Consider the following 19,458-nt stretch of genomic DNA (forward strand, 5'->3'; position numbering starts at 1 on the left):
ACACTGCAACGATAAGGCAGAAACATTGGGAAAAGCCTTCTCCTAGGGACTAGGAGGCATTTTCCTTTTGCGGAGAAATCCCGCAAGCAACAGCTGTGCCTCTGGGACGGCTCTCATGGTGCCCTCTGCACTTGCAATGATTTTCAGTATTTATCAAGAAGAAAAGCAATTACAAAACGCTGCTGTAAAGCTCACCAAATTAACTTTAATAACATCCAAAGAGTTCAGCTGTGTCAAGGAGTGCTGCGGGTCAGACAAGGACAGTGTTACGGACAGAGCTTTTTGCCAGCCCAGACTTTTCAGGCCCACTCATGCCAATGGCAGGAACCCTCACACCATCTTTGAAGCATAATTTGTTTCATGGAAAATGTTCTAGGTTTTTTTTATTTTTTCTTTTTTTTTTTCTTCCTCTAACTCTATTTTTGTTCACTGTGACTGAGCACGGTAAACGGATTACTCAAACAGTTTGGAAAATTTATCAGCAACTGCTGTCCAGTGGGAAAGCCTCTTCCTCTCCATTCCTGAAAGCTGTCAGTCCTCATAGAAGTATCATCATTTGCCTAATTAGAAAGATGGAAAAAAAAAGGCAGTATGCAATTTCAAGAGTTCCACAGTACACTAATATAAGTGCACAGAAGGATCTTTTTTGTTAGATGAGTTGAGGCTCTAGTGGAGGGAACCAGCCTGGAAGCTGGCACTGTCTCTCTGACCCCCACCCTGCTCTGCAGCCACTGCGGCACCTCCCTGCTTACCTCGCACAGCATCGCTCTGCAGCTTTTTGGTGGGCAAAATGTTCCTCCTCAAGAATTAAAAACTTTGTTTACATGCATTGGTGCCCTTTCAGCCCTTGGCTGTGGCTACCAAGAACCCATACGTGAGCCATGTTTGCCCCAGGGCTACACAGCAGCACAGGGACACAGCAGGACTCATGGGGCAACATTAACGGGAATGAGCAAGTTTGGAGAAAGGACACACTTTGAACTGATATGCTCAACTGTAAATAAGGCAAAACTTAATTCCCACCCTTGCCTCGGATTTTCTCTTAAATAATTGGGTTTTATGCCTTCTACCCTGACCCCACAGAGATGAGCTCTGCAAAAGTGCGCAGAGACTCAGGCCAGCTGGTGGATTTTTGGACCATGCTTAAGTTGCTCTGCAAACCCATGACATTATAACTTGGGATCCCTTAGAAGAGCATCTCTAAACTGGGCACCACTTGATCCTTAATCTCTGAAGGGGTATAGTGGGAATTTAAGTATGTTAAACTTTTAAGTTAAAGCTTAGTCTTCAATATTGTCCTGAACAGTAAAGGGGTTAAATGTTGAAAGTGCCTTCCTGAATTGAAACTCCAGGCAGTATATATCTAAAACAAAGCAATATGAAAACAGCAGTAACAAGCCATCCAAATACACCAACTTGTGTTACAGCTCAGGTTACATTTTTGGGAAGAAAGATTGCTTAAGAATCTCCTATAAGCTCTACTGTCCTTGCCTGGGATCTTACACAAACCTTATTTTGGACACAGATGTATATGAGACATGAGCTCTTTGGCAAAGTTTGCTGTTCTTGCATGTTTCACAGCTCCTTGATTGGAAATCATTCCCGCTCTCAAGTTTACATTCTTCTGTTTGTAAATTTGTGTTAGCAAATTCTGGTGTAATTAGTTTACCTCTATCAGCACGGTATCATTACATCTTAAATGGCTTTGTCTCTGTTTTAGCAAAGAATACAAAGATAGGCTTATGTTTCACTATGGTCAATGAACTGAGGTGGAATTTAAAAGCAAAAAAGTGGTATTTAGGCTTCCTGGAGTGGGCACAACTATTGCACAATGATATTTAATTTAAAGCTTGCACTTAATTTTAAGTGCACTTTGGTAACTAGCTCAACCTGAGTTTAAATGAGACTTGCAAATACTTAACAGGTTAGTATACACTTCTACCGGCCTCACTTTCAGTGCTGAGTTGTGTCCTGGCATATTTAGAAATTGGTGCTGACTTGTATCTTGACTTTATTTTTAAATCTTTTATTTATTTTTAAAGAATACATTCGGGTAATTTTACTGACAAGAACTAGAAACTTCTTAATTTCCAAAAGAAATGGCAGCTTTTTTCTTGAAGTTCTTAAAATACCTGTGATCTGGGAATTTAAGGAAAATGCCAGACTTGTTGTAATATGATCTTAAGAGCTAGCAATATAATTTTACTTTGTGCATATGAATCCTGTATTAGCAAATACCACAACTATCTCTTGAAATTAAGTATCTTCAGAATTAGTAGACTTCATGTTTCTCACTGATGTCTTTATATATATCAGGTTTGTCCTAGCAGTTGACCAGCTGTATAAAAATTTCATCAAAAAGATGTCATTCCTTCCTCCTGGCTGGAAAAACTTGTTTACAGAATGTTCTGAGTACACAGAAACATGGAATTAAATTAGCTAATCCTGCAAGAAACAGATGAACACAGACCTGAACGCCCCTGCCATTGCAATGTATAGGACCCTGTTTCTGGTCTAATTCCGTCACAGATCAGACATGTTTGATTTGTCTTGTTTTTCTTCTTTCCTAAAGCAATAGACCTCTGCTTGAAGTAAGTTCTTTCTAAATCTCACTTTACAGAAGTTTTGACACTGGTTTGGGGGTTTCTCAGTTCTTTGAGCAGCTAAATCTCAGCTGAGAAGTCTTCAGACTATTTCAGAAGACCACAAAGAGAAATGTAGGGATTCAATAGATGGTGTATTCAGAGACCTGCCCTCAGGGACGTCCTGTGAGTTGGTGGCTGGAAATGAATTTGCTCCTCTTGGCCTTTGTGCGCACTTCGACTGCCTCTGAAATCAAGAGGATGATCCCTACCTGCTGCGAAGGGCAGCCGGGATGCTGGGTCATCTCCTGTATCCTCACCATGTTTGGTCAATGACAAGTATTTTCATTATTAGATTTGTGGTAAAAGGAGCGTACAAGACTGGCCCCCTGTGACTTTAATTAATGAGAACAGATTACACTTATTGCCATCGCTCTCAGCTGTGCTGTGCAACCTGAACACAGTACGGTCCATTCTCACCCAACTTCACTGTAGAACAACTGCCAGCCTTGCTCAGCTATGTAAGTAATAAAGGATTAATGTGCTTCGTACCTAGCTGCTTTAATTTAATTTAGGGCCTGATCCTATGAGGTGGTGAAGTCCTCCTTGACTTCAGTAAGATTTGAGGGACTTGGGATCTTTTAAGAAAAGGGTCTTTAATCATCGTCAGGAGCCTGAGTGCGCAAAGGGGAGCTATTCCTTCTGTACGCACTTGTAATATGTGGGATTTGGGTACCTTTTGTAATAGTCTGCTTAAATCTTAATGTGTTGCTAGGGAACCGGCCATGTCCACAACCAACAAACATGTAGACGTTGTGTCCTACTGGTCTCTGGCAGAGTTTACCATAAGAAACGGCTTTATTGCTACAAGATCTACTAGCAGTAGTACAAAAAAGTAGTTTGTCAGCTTTTTTTTTTTAAATTACAAATATTTTAATTCTATCATACAAATAGAAATCCCTTCCAAGCTGAAGGCTAGGCATGTAAGGACACCACCCAGAATCAAATACTACTTTCCCTTATTCTTTGATACATTGATTCAGCTATTTTTTAATTTACTTGAGTCTAAGTACAGTGTTTGGAAGCTTAACAAGCTTGGATACTTTCTGTTCTCTTGTACTAACTAATGCTATTACTATTTTCAAGACACTTACAAAAAGAGCTGATTATTTATGGTTCCAAAGTGTGTGGCTTTTCAAGTTTTCGGACTGCATTTAAGGGTATCAGAAATGAAGAAACTTTTGTGTTTATGGAGTCCTAGAATGCTGTTTCTGAAATGGTTTCACCTGCCTTTCATGAACATCAGAACTGTCTGCATTGTTTTAAATTAGTGATAAAACGAGACCTGAAACCCCAACTACGAAAGAAAAGTTTGCTATCAAAACAGGACAAAATCTGGATAGAGAAAAAAAAAAAAGTCATGGGGAAATGGAAATGAAATGTAGTTTGAGATGACCTCCCTGAAAACAAGCGTGCAAACCCTGTTCTGTTAACCTCTCAGGAGAGCTGCTAAAGAATTTTGAAATAATCCAGAGAAGGAACTCAACCCATCATTTTCATTCTTCTTGGTCCATTCCTTGCAACTCCCTAAGAAAAACTGATCCCTTGGGTGTTTTGTACAAAAGGATGAATTTTTATGATATAAAAGCACACAGCTTAAAGCTGTAAGTCCTCATATTCCTTGGCAGTTATTATCTTCAGGTTTATAGAGAGGCACATATTGATCCTTCCCAAGGCATGGGTTGGCAGGGAGGCAAGGAATACTCTTCTGGATTAATCAAGCTTCCTCATGGGGCTCAAGCAGGAGCAATCTCACAGCACAATATTAGACTATTGAAAACCCATCATATATGACGTGCTAATAGTTTTTTCTCCTTGTCTCATGCTGGTTGCACAACGTAACAGCAAAAAGATGAAAGACACTTAGGAACTGCAAGAGACTAGCCAACTAATGATGCTTTTTCTTGTCACACCTGTAGCTTATTATGTCATTCATGAACATGTATTCAAGTGCAATGACCTTTTTGCAAAACTGCTTAAGTTATAGAGAAGTTGTTTCAGTATTCAGAGCTCAACTTTGTCCTCCACTGTCTGAATGCACTTCTATACTTAGAGAGCAACTTTTTCTAGTCTGACTGCTCATCTCTGTGTGATTATCTGACCCAGAGTTAATGTAGCACAATTAACATGTTTGTGAGTTATCCAGCGCCACAGGTGAACCAGAGGTTTTGTGACGGGCAGCCTTGTGACATTCATTGTCACAGATCACATTATATTGTGGATTTAGTTCTCTGACCCAGTGTATTCAATAGAATTAGATCCTTCCTTAAATTGATTTTTCCTGGCTTTTGTGACTCTAAATAAGGTTGTTATATTGTTCAAATGTAATTTTTGTGGTATATTATATTAAGATGTTTGGCCTGATCTACATTATTGATGTAACTGATGAAAGAGCTATTGTTTTTTAACAGCAGAAAAACTGCCACTCATCCAGATCACTGACCTATTTCTTAGAGTCAGAAGTAACTGTTCTGAAGTCTTACTGATTTTTAATGCTATGTTTTATGCTATTGATCTTGAAGCCACATGTTTGAAGTGTGATTAAAACAGTATTTAAGGATTAGATAAAAAATTTCAACTTAAATTTCAGATGCAGAAAGGTTTTGTTTTTACATATGTTTGGGTACTACTCTAAAGAAAGAGTTAAATGAATAAGAGCAGTTCAGCCATGGGGGTTATTCCATTATTCAATGATACAGAAATTCCCCAGGCTTAAACATCACCAGTATACTCCTTTCTACCTTTCTTTCTCTGAGATCCAGTGGAATTTGTCTCTATTGTCTGAAAGAGATGATGAACCATGTCCAGGAGCAAGAATTTAATCGGCTTACCCTAACACTAGACTGAGCCATTCAGTACCCTGAAATCAGACAAACAGAATCTACAAGTTCCTGAAGATGGGAACAATTTGTAGACAATCATTCCTCTAATCTTGCTTTTCAGCCTTGATTTGCAGAGGCCAGTGCCAGAAGAACACATCCGGAAAATAAACTAATACTACATAAAGAGATTTTGTGAGGTTGGCATGTGAAGAAATGTATTTACCATTACATACAGCTTTTCTCTACAGGAGAACAGGGCTTGCATATTCTCTATGCTTTCTCACTATGCAGAGAGGGATACAGGCATTTAAAAAGGAATTAGGATGCTGAGATGCTCAGCCCATGCTGGATTGCTGGCTCTCTGCTCTTTGCTGTGGAACATCTGCTAAAGAACTCTTTGGGAGAATTCTGGGTTTTTCAGGACCAGCAGAAAAAACAACACTGTTAGGATGTTTTATATTTGGGGCACTTCGGTACTGACAAATGCCTTCTCATTTTATCATGCTGCAATCAAGATGACAAAAAAGTGTGGCAGCTAGTAGAAACTCCCTCTGCAGCCCAACAAAAAACAGGGTCTTGAAAGGAAGAGTTTGGCACACAAAAAGCTCCAAACACAAAAAAGCTAAACCTCTACCAAACCGTTTGTGCTCGTTGTAAGCCTGCCAAAGCAGAACAGACTTTCTCAACAGAAAAGGCTACATTATGCTAGAAGGAAATGAGCTGCGAGGCACAGGAAAAGGGAACACGAGTGGAGATTTATGGCACTGCTGAAAGCAGGCACTGTACTGCCAGATCAGGAGTAAGACACTACCAAAGGATGCTACCTTTGGTTTCTTCATCCATCAAGGAAGAAGAGTAGTTTCTGTTGCAGCGTATCTAAACTACTGACAGACACTGCAGAAAGCCCATTGCTTCAGCCCTCTGAGTCATTGCACCCCAATCAGAATTTTCTACTTTTTTAGAAGGTAAGAAGGGAAAAACAAAAACTAGCAAAATCCACCCAAACTAAAACCTTCCAAACCGAAACCACGGGTCAATGAATGCCTGACAGTCAATAACCTGGAAACAGAATTGTGTTACAAATGTTGCAAGTTTTGTTTGAGTATCACTGACTTTATAAAGTACAGATCAAGGTTTTTTTTTTTTTTTTCAAAAGATCTTCATTATGTCCTTCTGCTGTTCCTAAAGATCATATAGGAAGCATTTATTCATGTCAACATTTTTCACTTTTTTTTTGTTGTTTTGGCTCTTGTTCTTTGTATTGTACATGAGAGACTTCGCATGTTGAGTCCTCCTGGGTACAGACTACAGCAGAAAGGCACATCTGTGGATAAACCCGTTTTGTATGTCCAGAAAGACTCAATTAATAAAAATATAAAGATAAAGCTTTTTTCTTTTTCTTTTTTTTTTTCCTTTTTATTTTTTTTTAATGCCAGGAATTTCTAATTAGAGCTCCTTTTTGCCTCCTTCTGTAAATTCCATCTCAGACGTAAGCCGCTAGCCCAGAGAAGCTGCAGGATCTCCCTGGATTTTTACCAAGCTTAATTTGAACTTTGCCATGGTTTTTACTTGCAAGTGAAACTGCACCTTGTTTTCAGCTCCCTAAACTCAGGTGAAAGGCTACCCCAAACAATTCTGATGGATACCTCCAGGTTGGAACAGCCTCAAATAACATGAGAACACAGTATCACCCCTAAAACATATCACATCATAAATGAACTCGCATGATGCATTTTGGATGGCCATCCCTAGGTTTCTTTCAGAATGCAAGGTCTGATCTTTCTCAGTAGTATGCACCTCTTTTTCGTACTGGCTATCACACCAAATTACAGAGACCTATCAGCTTTGATGTACCTGTGGAACCAGGACATGTAATTTTCTGTAGTTTTGAATCCGAGCCTAAGACTCTGGACTGTATGGAAAAAACCCTTCATCAGTGCCTCAAAAGCATCTTTGTGGTTTCCCGCTAGTAAGGAAGATGAGACATTTATCTTGAACAAATATTGACTGCTGCCTTTATTTAACCAAAATTTGCATTTATAAAAGGACAAGATGTTGAATTACATTTCTCTACAGTCCAGACCTAGATCCTGAACTACTGTCCTGGAAAAAAACCCCCAACAGTCATGTATGCGTAAATACTTGGTGTGTTATGTCAGCAAGTGCCATGTGGAACTGAATGCTCAAAATATTAGTTAGCAAGGTGTGTAACAGAGATAAGGGTGAATCCTTCCTTTTAGAAACACTACTTTTTTTTTGAGAGAGAGACCCACTGAAGTAATCTGTATTACTCTCACAAGTCAGTGAACAAAAGCGTGTCCTGAAACTTCAGCTAGCTATAAAAGTGAAATGCTCTCGCACAGATTCAGAGAGGGAGAAGGTTTTTGTTGCAACACCACCATTTTCCCTGGGTAGGATTAGAAATCAGAAGAAATCACATCGGGATGTGGGTGTTTTTCTTCTTTCGCATGTAACTTACTTTTTGCTGCAGTCCTGTAACTTGGGTACTACTCCAGTGAAGTCCATTGGGCCTGACTAATAATGATCTCCTAATGATTTGATACGTTACTTGAAAAAGAGATGGATCTGATGGGTACCAGTTGATTTGAGGACCAATAAGCAGTCTCCTTAATCAACAGTGGCATATGAAACATGGTTGGAGAGGGTTCATCAAGCAGCTGGCATTAATACCTATCCATTTCCACTTAAGTTCTTCTATGTTACGAGAAAGGTGAGTAGGAAGGCTATCCCCAGTTCCATGTGTTCTTCCCCAGTGTTAAGCTAGCAGCTTGCTGAATCCTGTACTAGGTTTCTGTCTATAAAGAGTGTCTGTGGGATTTAGGGCATGTTAGAACAGCAAGAGACATAGTGGTAAGGAGAGAGAGCACTGATGTGCAGGAAGGCTGGAAAACAGTCTTCTGTTAATGGCAAGGAGGAAAAATCACATCCAGTGCAATTATATTTCTGAACTCGGTGTTATCTTGGAGCACTGCCCTTGGAAGTGATATTTATGTAAATGAAAACTTGCCTGTAGACGCATATCCAATTGTTAGTAAATACCAGGCAGACAGATATAATGACAACCCAGGAAACTTATCTAGTCATTCCCTTGATGGGTTATCGTGATGCGGACAGTAATTTGTACTACATACTATGACAACTCTGACATAAGGAAGCATCTTCAACATAACGGGGCTTTTCAGCTTGTATGCATTCCCCTGAGACCATCCATAAGGTGGCTGACTGACATCAGCTATGGAAGAAAGTGAGTGTGTGCTCTTTTCTTCTGGGCAATGTGGACAGATAAATTCCAGAAAGCTACTTCCAGAAGTAGCAATAACAGAACATATCACTCACTGGTCAGCTGAACATGGTTTTGATATTATCATTGGACCTGAATTGGGAACCCATTTATAAGGGATCTTATACCAAGCTTGAGAGTGAGTAGAATAAGCCCTGCAAGCCTTTTTTTAAGCAATGCTAAGTCAGCTGATGCAGATAACTTGACCACCTGTGCTCAGCAAAATAAGGAGATGTATTTAATTTTAGCTGACATATTTTATTGTGGCTCAATTTGTAGGTCTTCCAATGGGTCTTATACAGTCTATCATAAAATCATTCACGTGTATACAACAGACTTCACCTTAATGTGAGTATGACCCTGTGGCTACTTTAATGCAGTTTTACAAGCCACATACACAAATGTTTTAAGAGACGTTTAACTTTTATATAAAGCTACTTCATTTGTATTAAGCAGTCAAACATCTCTGTTAAATGTCTTATACGTGCAATTTCTGTATACAATTAAATGTACATTTCTAATGTAAGAAAGGTGAAGTTTCTTATTCAGACCAAAAGAACCAGGCTGGTGTCAGACGTTAATCAGGCTGCTGTTTCTAATTCTTGTACTTTCCTAAAGAACAGTGGAATGTGGTCGAAACTACACAGAGCCAAGTCATGGAGCTTCTTACTTAGTTTTTCATCTACACAGGCAAAACCCTCATTGGAGGCACTGAATAAGTTTCTCTGTATAGCTCATGCCTCTGTTCATAGAAAAGATACATGTGCAAAAATCTTGATCACACATATAGCTCTACAAATGAGATATAAAGCCAGCTATGTAGAAAGTACATAAAATAAATGTTGAATTAAATATGACATAGATTTCTGTGTCTGCTAAATAAATGATAATTTGGTTTTCAAGCAATTACATAGTATCTGTAAATTATTATCTAGTAGATAATAAAGCACGCATGTTACTAGTTTTTAAGCTGTATCACTTCATCTGAGTGTTGGCAAGCTTGATTTGCAGTGTAATTGAGTACACTAGAAGACTATTAATAGTTGGAGCCCATGAGAGATTTGTTTTCACTGTACATAACCATGTTTGAGACAGAGTGGTTTGGGTACTCTTACAGGAAGTCTCAGACACTTTCCAAAATTCTGTGGCAGAGAAGAATTGCCAGAAAGATTTGTTACTACTTCTAAATGCTGTGTTCAGTTTTACAGTCATTGAGTATCAGTCTCTTTTTAGCATTAAACCAAAAGTTTTTGTATTTAGTACCTGCATTTACATTAGCACAGACCAAAGAGCTGTCTTCTGCCTCAACATGAAACAACCTTTGGAAACAGCTTTCTTCTCTAATTAGGCTTGTTTGTATGCAAATTAAAAAATACAAATAATGAAGTAATGAAGGATAGTCTTCTGTGTTGTGAAAAAGCCAGGCTACTGGGAGAAATCAGGAGACTGTCCTATGGGGTGAATATAGGACAGGTATACTACATTCCTAATTGATGTTCTTTGTTCTGCTGTTTTTTCTGAATATTTTCTGTTAGATGAACTGGTATTTCTTACAGCACAGCTTTTCAAACCTCTATAGAGGATAAAAATTTGAAAGGATGAGTTTTGTGAGTGTATTAAGATGGCATAGCAATGTATTATGTTGACAAATATCTCAGTTGTAAAGGTAGTAAGAAAAATTGTCCTATAATTCAAAACATGGAAAGAAGACTGAAAAGGAACACCTGTTTTGCAGGGAATTAGCACAGGGTATGGGAGGTGCAGGGCAGCTGGCAGGATGAGGGCTGCTCTGCCCTCCTGTAACAGAGTCACTGTTCCCCGAACCAGCACGTCCCACATTCACGGGGCAGGCTGAGCACCCCCTTAGCTCTAACAGCCAGAAGCCTGTAACGTTTAAGCTGGATGGAGTGATGTACCTGCATCTAGAGGTAGCTTTTATTTCCTCAGATGCAACTGTGAAATTTCATGGGGTCCTAATGGACTATGAAATATTGAGAGACCCTGACATTACTGGAATACGCTCAAATGTTCCAGATAACGGTGCTCCCACCTCCAAGCCTTCTCTTTCACCTCATTTCATTGTGCTAGGGAGCACCCAGAAAAACAATCTGATTTTTTTCCTCCCTCCAACTGCAAATCATATAATGCTTTATTTTAAACAAGCAGAATTAGTGTATAGAAGGCAACCGCAGCTTATTAATGACATATTTATAGGCTCATATTTACAGTATTTTCCAAATACTTCCTCATGTTTCCTCTTCCTGTTACTAATTACTAGAAGATCATAATTCTCTCTATCCGTCCTGCAGCTGATTAGAATTGTAGAGCAGTACACCAAACAGAACATTTGGTGTAATGCTGGCAGATCCCAGCATCAAACTTCTATTTGATAATGTAAAAATATCCTCTTACGTTTTCCGTATCTGCAGCACTTTTTTACACTATTTGAATAGAGATAACCTGCAAGAACATTTAAAGAAAAATAGAGCATAAACTTCTTTTAGCTCCATGCAGAGAAGGAAGAGATGTTCTCAAAGGTGATTTCTTTTTTCTTGGTGTTCTCAAGCAATATGACTTTGCCATGGGACACATCAGAGTTTGATGTCTAAGCCTTTGAAGGTAAAAGGTTTTCTCTCCTTCACTTAAAAATAGGAAATCCATGATGATGGCCAACATGAGTCCTGGTGTATCGTCAGTTCAAAAAGCTATGACACCGACTGCACCCATTTTTTCCCCCCATATTTGATCATTTGGAAAGAAGTCTTCCCCTATGGTAAATTTTATCATACAGAAAATTTGTGACCCAACTGGTTGCCTAATACTGATTCAGATCAAGTAGTTTATTTTTTTGCTGAAAGAGTCTTATTGAACTCCAATAATGGCTTGCAAGCTGATTTGGTATAATTTACAGTGTCCTCTAATTATAGGTTTTAATGTTTAATGTAGTGACATCTACAAAGCCATACTACACTCTTACTGTGTATTACTTTGTTACTGAAGACATCGTGATACATAACGTAATTTCACACACCTGCACACAAACAAACCAAACACAAAAATAGGATCCCAAGTTTTTCAAACTTCTTTTATCAAAATATGGGGGAATTTGCAGCAGAATTTTCAGGCTTTATTTGGCAATGCAGATAACCTTCTCTAATACTTAAACCACTTGACAGTACTAGAATTTATCATAAATGTCAATATTTTTCCTACTCAAACGTCTTTGATTAGACGAGAGGCTGTTCACAAGATTTGTTTTGTACAAGAGTTATATATGTATTCTCCTTGCAATGTGTTGCGAATGAGTCAGGTTGATGAAAGGTTGACTGGGAAAAGATCTGAAAGAGCACGGTGGCAGTCTTGAGATACAATTACCTAATAGCTGGACTAACAAATGATATAGATGTCATAAATTTTCCCTATGGCCAGCAGTAACTCAGGCAATACCTAACGCTGGAAGAGCCTTACTTGCAGGTTACTCAGTGCACAGCACTGTGCCTTCCTGAATACCCCAAGTACCCGACTCTTACACAAGGCCACTGTGCTCCACTGAGATCCAGAACTAGATTCCCCCCCTTAAATATGCCGAGGGATTCAATGTAAAAGTACGTCTATATACCTAAAACACATCTTCCCACAAACTGCAATTATAGCTGCCCATTAGATTTTAGTATTTCTCTATGGGAATGGAATGAAATATTTGCCTTTCATACAATAGCCTCACCTACGATGCAAGATCCCGTTCAATGGCACTAAAATTTGGTGGTGTTTTTTTTTTCTGTTTTTTTGCAAGACCTTATCCACCTATATACAGGGCATAAAGGTGTAGAGGGCTAAGAGTATAAAATTGCAGTAGGATACTATGATAACCTATAGAAGTGTGCAGTAAAGTCCTCTTCCTCAAGTCTGGGGACATCATTCTCACAGACACAACAGAGTGTCCCAGACGATTCTGCTACTGCACAGCATATTCCCACAGACAAGGCAGGTCCAGTGGTGCCCATCACCATCTCTCCGTGCTGCTATGGACCTTGCCCCGACTGTCACTGCAAGTCGTGCCACGGGGTGGTGAGGCTCACTGCCTTCGTAGAGGCTGGGTGTATTCGCCTGGGAGACTTCCCCAGGCTCGCTCCCACTTCTCCAGCCCAAACGCCGCGGTGATGAGCAGGCCGAGGGAAGGTGCTGCGCGCCGCCTGCCCCGATTTCTCCGTTTAGACTCCGTCACGGGAGAAGCGTGAGAAGCAGGCTCAGCCCCGCCGGCTGCCAGCTCCGAGACGCAAACCAGGAGGTTCGTCGGAGAAGGCGCTGACGGGCGGCGGCTCCGCGGGCGCGGCAGCGGGAGAGCGCAGCGCTGCCAACTCCCGCACGGCTCTGCGGGTCCTGGAATCTCTGGCGGCTTTCCGAAAGCCCGAGCTGCCACCTTCGTTTCTGAAGAATCTCAATCTCAAATAAAAGAAGCAACTTTTGGTTTAGCCTTAGAAATAAGAGCTGCATTAGCCTTAGAAATAAGAGCTGCATAAGCCTTAACAGCTTCCTTTGGGAAAACGCTTTAGGAAATCTCACGATTTTGTGGTCAGCCGAACGACCAGGGTAGAGGGGGGCTGTACTCATGTTTTGTTGGTACCGCAAGAAGGACCGCGCGCTACAGGCGGTACCGAAACGCCGTCCCGACTGCCGCTCTCTCCCTCCACCCAGCTCACCGCCGGCTGAGAAGCACCGTCCCGTGTAACATCGCCCGGTAACCCTCCTCGTACCGGTAACCGGTGGGGAGCCGGCGCCCCGGTACACCTGCCCGCGGGTGCCGCCGCTCGCCGCGCCGATCGGCTCCGAGCTGCCGCCCCAGCGCGGGGCTCAGCCGAGCGGGACGGGCTGCAGCGCTGCCCCCGGGCGCGGAGCGGCGGGACGCGCTGCCCCGCAGGGGTCCCGGGCGGCGGCGCGGGCCCTTACCGATGATGATGGCACAGGCGCTGACCAGCCCGATCTCCTTCTTCAGCGCCACCCGCTCGGGGCCGCCGGGCGCGCCGCGCTGCTGCCCGCCGGCCATCGCTGCCCGCGCCGCTCTGCCCCGCTGCAGCCGCCACGCGCATGCGCCGCCCCCCGCCTTTTTGCGGGGGGGGGGGGGAGGCAGTGTCTGCCGTGGGGGGCGCGCGGCGGCGGCGGGAAGGTGCGGGGGCTGTCGCCGCCTCCCTGAGGCGAGGCACCTGCGGGGAGCGGGCGGGGGGTCCCCGGTCCCCCCACCCCGAGTTCCTCGGAGGGCGACAGCGCCCGGGGAGGGCTGTGGGTCGCACGAGGTGCGTGTGCCGGGCGCGACAGCCGCCTCTGAGAAACCTGCAGAAGCGTCTTCCGAGGAGCGGGGCGAAACGGCCGCGGTAACGCCAAAGTTATCGCAGTTTGGCGAGTGCCGAGCGGCAAATGGCTCGCTCGGTTGGTCAGGCAGCGGGGTCTGCCCCGGCAGCCGGCGTGCCCGCGGCTGGTTTGGCGTTTTTCGTGACCCACCAGCTTGTGTCCGCGTACAGCTCACCTTCACAGGGCTGTCTCCACACGGATCCTCTCACTCCACGTACTGTTGGGCTTTGTTCGTTGTGGCAGTGCGGTGATTTAAAGGAAAAAAGCTTTATCGCTTGTAATCAGCGCTGACAGCCTGTGGCCCAGCGAGCACGGTTAGATGAACGGGGCAGTGCCCGAACGCTGGCTGCTTTGTTTCTGCCTGCACTTTTCATGTCAGTTTCTTCTCTTCTCCTTCCCACTTTGTTCCAGACCTCTCCGACAGGAGCTGAACCCCCAGCCCCCGTGTGCACCCGCTCCTTTGGCACCTGCAGCCGAGGGCGGCCCCCCCAGCGCCTCGCTGGGATAAACTGCAGCTGGAGTCATCTGTTGGCAAACTTAAGGAAATCATAAATACTTCCTTTCCTCTCACAGGGGATGGAGCATAAGTGTTGGGGTACTTCATTGCAGCAAGAACATAGGAATACCAAGGTAAATGTAAGGAAATAATGTCATGTTGTAATTCACAAATCTTTTGCTCTGTGAACAAATTGCCTTCATAAGAGTCAATGGATGATGTCTCCTCTGCTCTCAGATGAAATCAGAAAACTAAATTGTAGCTTAGGAAACGAGGCTCTTCCCACAAGCCCTAACAGCCAGGGGTTTATTGATGGGAATCCCTAGTTTGTTCCTTGTTTATAAGTCGAGATGAGTGCCTTCCTGAGAGCAATTCTGTGTTCAGAGAGGATCCCCACGTGGGTGACCTATTCTGAAAATGCATAGGTTAGAAAATTTTCAGAAGAAGATTATGTGATATCTGGGAGGTGTGGGAAGGAGATAGTGTGCATTAATGGGGTAACCCATGCAGTGATGGAAATTGGACACGGTTGGGATGGTATCTATGGGAAAAGGAAGGTTTGGTCCTTTATCTCAGTGAAGGAAGGTGGGAGGTTTCTGTGGTGACACCAGTCTGATTTTGTTTTACTTTAGAATGAGAACTATGACCTGAAAACTTGCGAGTCATCTGAGAAAATCAGTGGACTATTCCTACAAAGCTGATAATCGTAAGTGATTTTACTTTATAAAGCTGCTTTATATTGCTGCTTTTATAGGAAGGCTTATTGATTTTCAGAGGCTGAGACTTGTTTCCTAAATTGATCTATTGCTCTGTGGAATTGTTGTTTCCAAACAAACTGCCTTACTAACTACTTTTAAAACGTCCTTTTATTGAATTACTATGTACTTTTTATAAGGAAGCATTTTATAAGAAGAATGACTTTCTGAATTGTGTAAACAGTACTACTGTTCTCCTTTTAAAGACGGGGAAATGCGAAGACTAGAAATGAAGTTTCAGATGCTCAAAAGTAACTTGATGTTTTAGGTATTTCTTCTAGGTGGCTTAAAAGATTGTTTCAGAGCTGTTTGCCACTGGTAGTAACTCAAGTAATTTCTAGTTCCTCTGCAGGTCTCTATGTGCTAGTCTTACATGGACATTATGATTTACTCCATGAAAGTTGTCTATGACAGTCTACTTCTTTTGTAAAAGATAAAAAAAATAGATTGAACTTCATAAAAAAAGTACAAAAATCAAGAAATATGGGAATGAGTGGTGTTGCTAACTGTGTTACTATCTGTATTGCTGAGTTCTAAGAGCCTAATGAAGTTTAGGATCAATTAACCTTTACAGAACAACTACAGAATCTGTTAAATGAATGACTGCTTAAAAGGATAACACTGCACTTGGTTTCTTTTGCTGTGGTAGAAATGTTGGTTTACTCTGAAATATGTGTATAATCTTTGTGGTATTGTGTGGAAGAAAAATCCCAGTCAGCCTTCTTACAATGATTAGCGAGGAACAGTGCGTACTCGCTGTGCGATGATGAAAATGAATACTAGAATTCAATTAACTCTAATCTTCTTCAACTCAACTGTGCAGTAGCTACAGGATTTTTTTTTTTTTAAACGTTCTAGCCAGTTTAGGGAGCTTTGCCAGGGAAAATGCTAAGTATTCACACATGTGTGCGCTCTGCTTGCTGATACAAATACTTTGCTCTGTGATTGTTCCTACTTGCGGAAAGCCACGAGGCACAACTGGGTGACTTTACCAATACATTTTTCAAGTATTTTACTGGTAATAACAAAGCAAAAACCTAACAGAAAAGCACCAGAAAACTCTCCTTAGGAGAGGTAGCCAACAAACCATTAAAACTGAGAAAAGCAGAGGAACCTTAAGAGCATTCTGTCTTCCTATGCAGTTTCACATCAGGTGCATTTTGAACAAGGCTAAAAGAATAGCACTGGTGCAGGAGAACCATGGGGTGAAGTCTCAACTTTGTCCCAAGAAAACCTTTTGTAGCAGAAACATTACTGAACTGGCACATCTAATTGGAGTTGAGCAAGGCCTGGATACTGTCTAGTACACCTGTATCTCTATTTCTCTTATTTGTGATATCTCTACCAGAATGTAATTCTTAGTGCAGGCAAAAAAAGCTTGTAAGAAGTTTAGCCTATTTACCAGGTAGTGTGGGTATTAAGCAGGGTAGGCAAACGGGGTTGGGTGCAGCTGTGCTGGTGATGGAAGAGGATGGTGACTGTGCAGCAGCAGTGCCGTCTCTCCCTGCCACATGAGACTGAGTACTTGGTGTGTGGGATGATGGTCATAGGTGAGGGCATACAGCCAGGAAATCTGTGCTGGTAACTTAATTTAGGATTGTAGTCCTGGACTCCTGTAGAGTACTTCATTTTTCTCATCTGGCCTTGGAAAGAGGATAAATTCTATACCCAAATCCATATAAAGAACAATGATTTACTGATTCTTTTCCCAGTGTGTGCATAATAAATGACTTCCCTTTTCAAAGTTCTGAGTGTTTTACTGTTGCTGAAGGACTAAGCAGGTGGCTGTTTACAACATGAGCTTTCGATATGCCTGCATCTATAGCAAAACACAGGAGTGTAAAACAGCAGCGGGCCAGGAACCTGTTGGAAAAGACAGCAGTGACAAAGGTTGCCCACATTAACTGCCAAAAAATGCTCTTTTTTTTTTTTTTAGGCTGAGTGCCTGCTCTCTTTGCTGTGTTTTTTGCATGAGGGTGAAGAGAAGACTTTTCTCTTTTTTGTGGTAGTGTTGGCTGCTCATTTAGGTTGTATATTCTGTTCTATTTTTAATATAGTTCCAAAATGAGCAAGTTGGAGAGCATGTACATTCTAATTAGTAGTTATCTGACACAGCTCTTGGAGCAAAGGCTTATTTTAAATTGTTTTGGATCTGAACATACTGTATCTACTTGAATGACGAAATGTTAGTAAGCAAAAAAGCCAAAGTTCTTTGTAGGAAGGCAATTGCTGCATAGCAACTGCACAGAGAGGATGAAATGAAGCTTGCATGTGCTCTCTTTTGTTGCTATTGTCGTCCTCATTTTCTCCATGTTCTGAAATGTACAGAAATTATTAAAGTTGATGGAACCAGTTGATTCATTCATTGATACTTATGCTCTAAAAAAGAGAAGCAAACAGTGCAGTTTTGTTTTTGTATTTTGGGAAGAAATTATAAAGGGAATTTAATATGCCATTTATGAAGGGATGCTGTGACTGAGTTTTCAAATGAATATGATCTTTAATGTATGTGAAGTGTATGGGAAGAGAGCAAGGTTAAAGAAATGTAAAGACTCTATGATAGTAGATGTTCTTTCTAGTCTCACTCCATTTTTGTATCCACCTAAACAAATTTCTATTGTCTTAAAAGATAATCAACCCTACAAAACCAAAACATACCATAGTTGTTAAACCATAATTCAACTTTGAATTTAATGGCACCACCATAAACAACAGCTGGGAAATAGTTACTTGGAAGAATAAACTATCTTGAAGTGTATCTTTGAATAAGGTTTAGCTGACTGGTTTAGCAAAAGGAAATTTGGAGAGTAATGAGATTGTAAAGTGATTCTTAATTGCTAATAAACTTGAGAGTAAGGTTTGCCGTGTTGAATAGTGTCTGTAGAAAGTTTGTTACATCCGTACAAAATATGAGAGACTCTGGTCTGAACTGTCCTTGTGGATGTGCCCTGCACCAAGCCCATGTTAGAGACATTTGGCCAGCCCCACGGCTGACAACTGACTTGAGGCCGTGGGATCCCACTGCAATAGCATTGCTGTTACTCTGTGTTTTGTCACCTTTCTGTGGTAGTGAGCAAGCATACAAGCAGGCAGAAGGCCCATTTACTGGGAGGTGACATCAGCAGGAGGGAACTATATGAAGCCTTTCCACTTTAATGTGAATGAGTCCCAACAGGCAATCCTAAACGTAGGTGGATCAGTTACTTCTTGAAAGCATCCCATTCTCCATCAGCTTGTTCTATCATGTTCAGTTTCTATATGATGAAGGTGGAAAAAATGATGTTCTTTGTATTTCTAGGAACATGATATTGTACCTCTGTGTTTTCAGAAAACTGTAGTAGAGGAAGCCACATTAGTACGTGACTCCTGTGTGATTCCCCAGTACCTAAACAAGAAAATGGGGGATGTACATTTGAAAGGGAAGGCAGAATATTTTCCTCTAGTCCAATAAAGGAGGAAATTGTCTAGAGTGTATTTTTTTTTTAGGTAGCTACTCTTTGCAATAATGGCAATGGGAAAGAAGTTCCTCCAAGTGTAGAACAGTTCTAGAATAGGTCAAAGAGGCTCATTAGCTCATGCAAGCTAGCTAAGCATCAGAGCCAGGTAAAATTAATTCCTGTGATTAAATATGTTCCTAATAATTTGTGGCTTATGTTTATATCATCCTCAATTATTACAAACTTCATTCACAACAAATGTTATTTATCAACAATCTCCTTTATGTTTGTACCTTGCCAAAGGATAATGTGAGAGTTGAATAATCAGAATGCGTGAGCCGTTCTCTGGCAACAGGTATGAAGGCCCTTCATGCCCTCCACTGCCTTGCCCTAGCAAAGCGCTGCTCTCAAGGACAATTTAAACACGGTGTGCCAAGAGGTAAGTGGAGTTCTCCTTCACTGATCCATAAGGGTTAGTGTGGGTGCTGGGAACGCAGGGCTATACATAGAAATCCAGCAACCATCTTTAACAAAATATGTCTGGCATGCAGTAAGGTAGTGGGAAGTCTGTGTTTATAATAAAACATTTGATTGTCTCTTCCTCTGTTTCAAGTTTTTGGGAAGACTCCCTTTCATGTCACTAAGGGGCAGGAATGTAA

At 41.6% G+C, this 19,458-nt stretch overlaps 1 protein-coding gene across 1 annotated transcript in view; it reads right to left on the minus strand.

The window, feature by feature from the left end:
- The window catches only part of SLC7A10 (solute carrier family 7 member 10), a 41,622-nt gene extending 27,798 nt beyond the window's left edge, over positions 1–13,824 (minus strand). The window contains exon 1 of the mRNA XM_086620683.1: positions 13,713–13,824. Within this exon, the coding sequence (XP_086476809.1) occupies positions 13,713–13,809 (97 nt within the window). The 5' untranslated portion in view covers positions 13,810–13,824. The remainder of the gene's footprint in view (positions 1–13,712) is intronic.
- Positions 13,825–19,458: the final 5,634 nt, after the last annotated feature.

Source organism: Tauraco erythrolophus, chromosome 15, assembly GCF_009769465.1.
Source record: "Tauraco erythrolophus isolate bTauEry1 chromosome 15, bTauEry1.pri, whole genome shotgun sequence".
Taxonomy (NCBI): Eukaryota; Metazoa; Chordata; class Aves; order Musophagiformes; family Musophagidae; genus Tauraco; species Tauraco erythrolophus.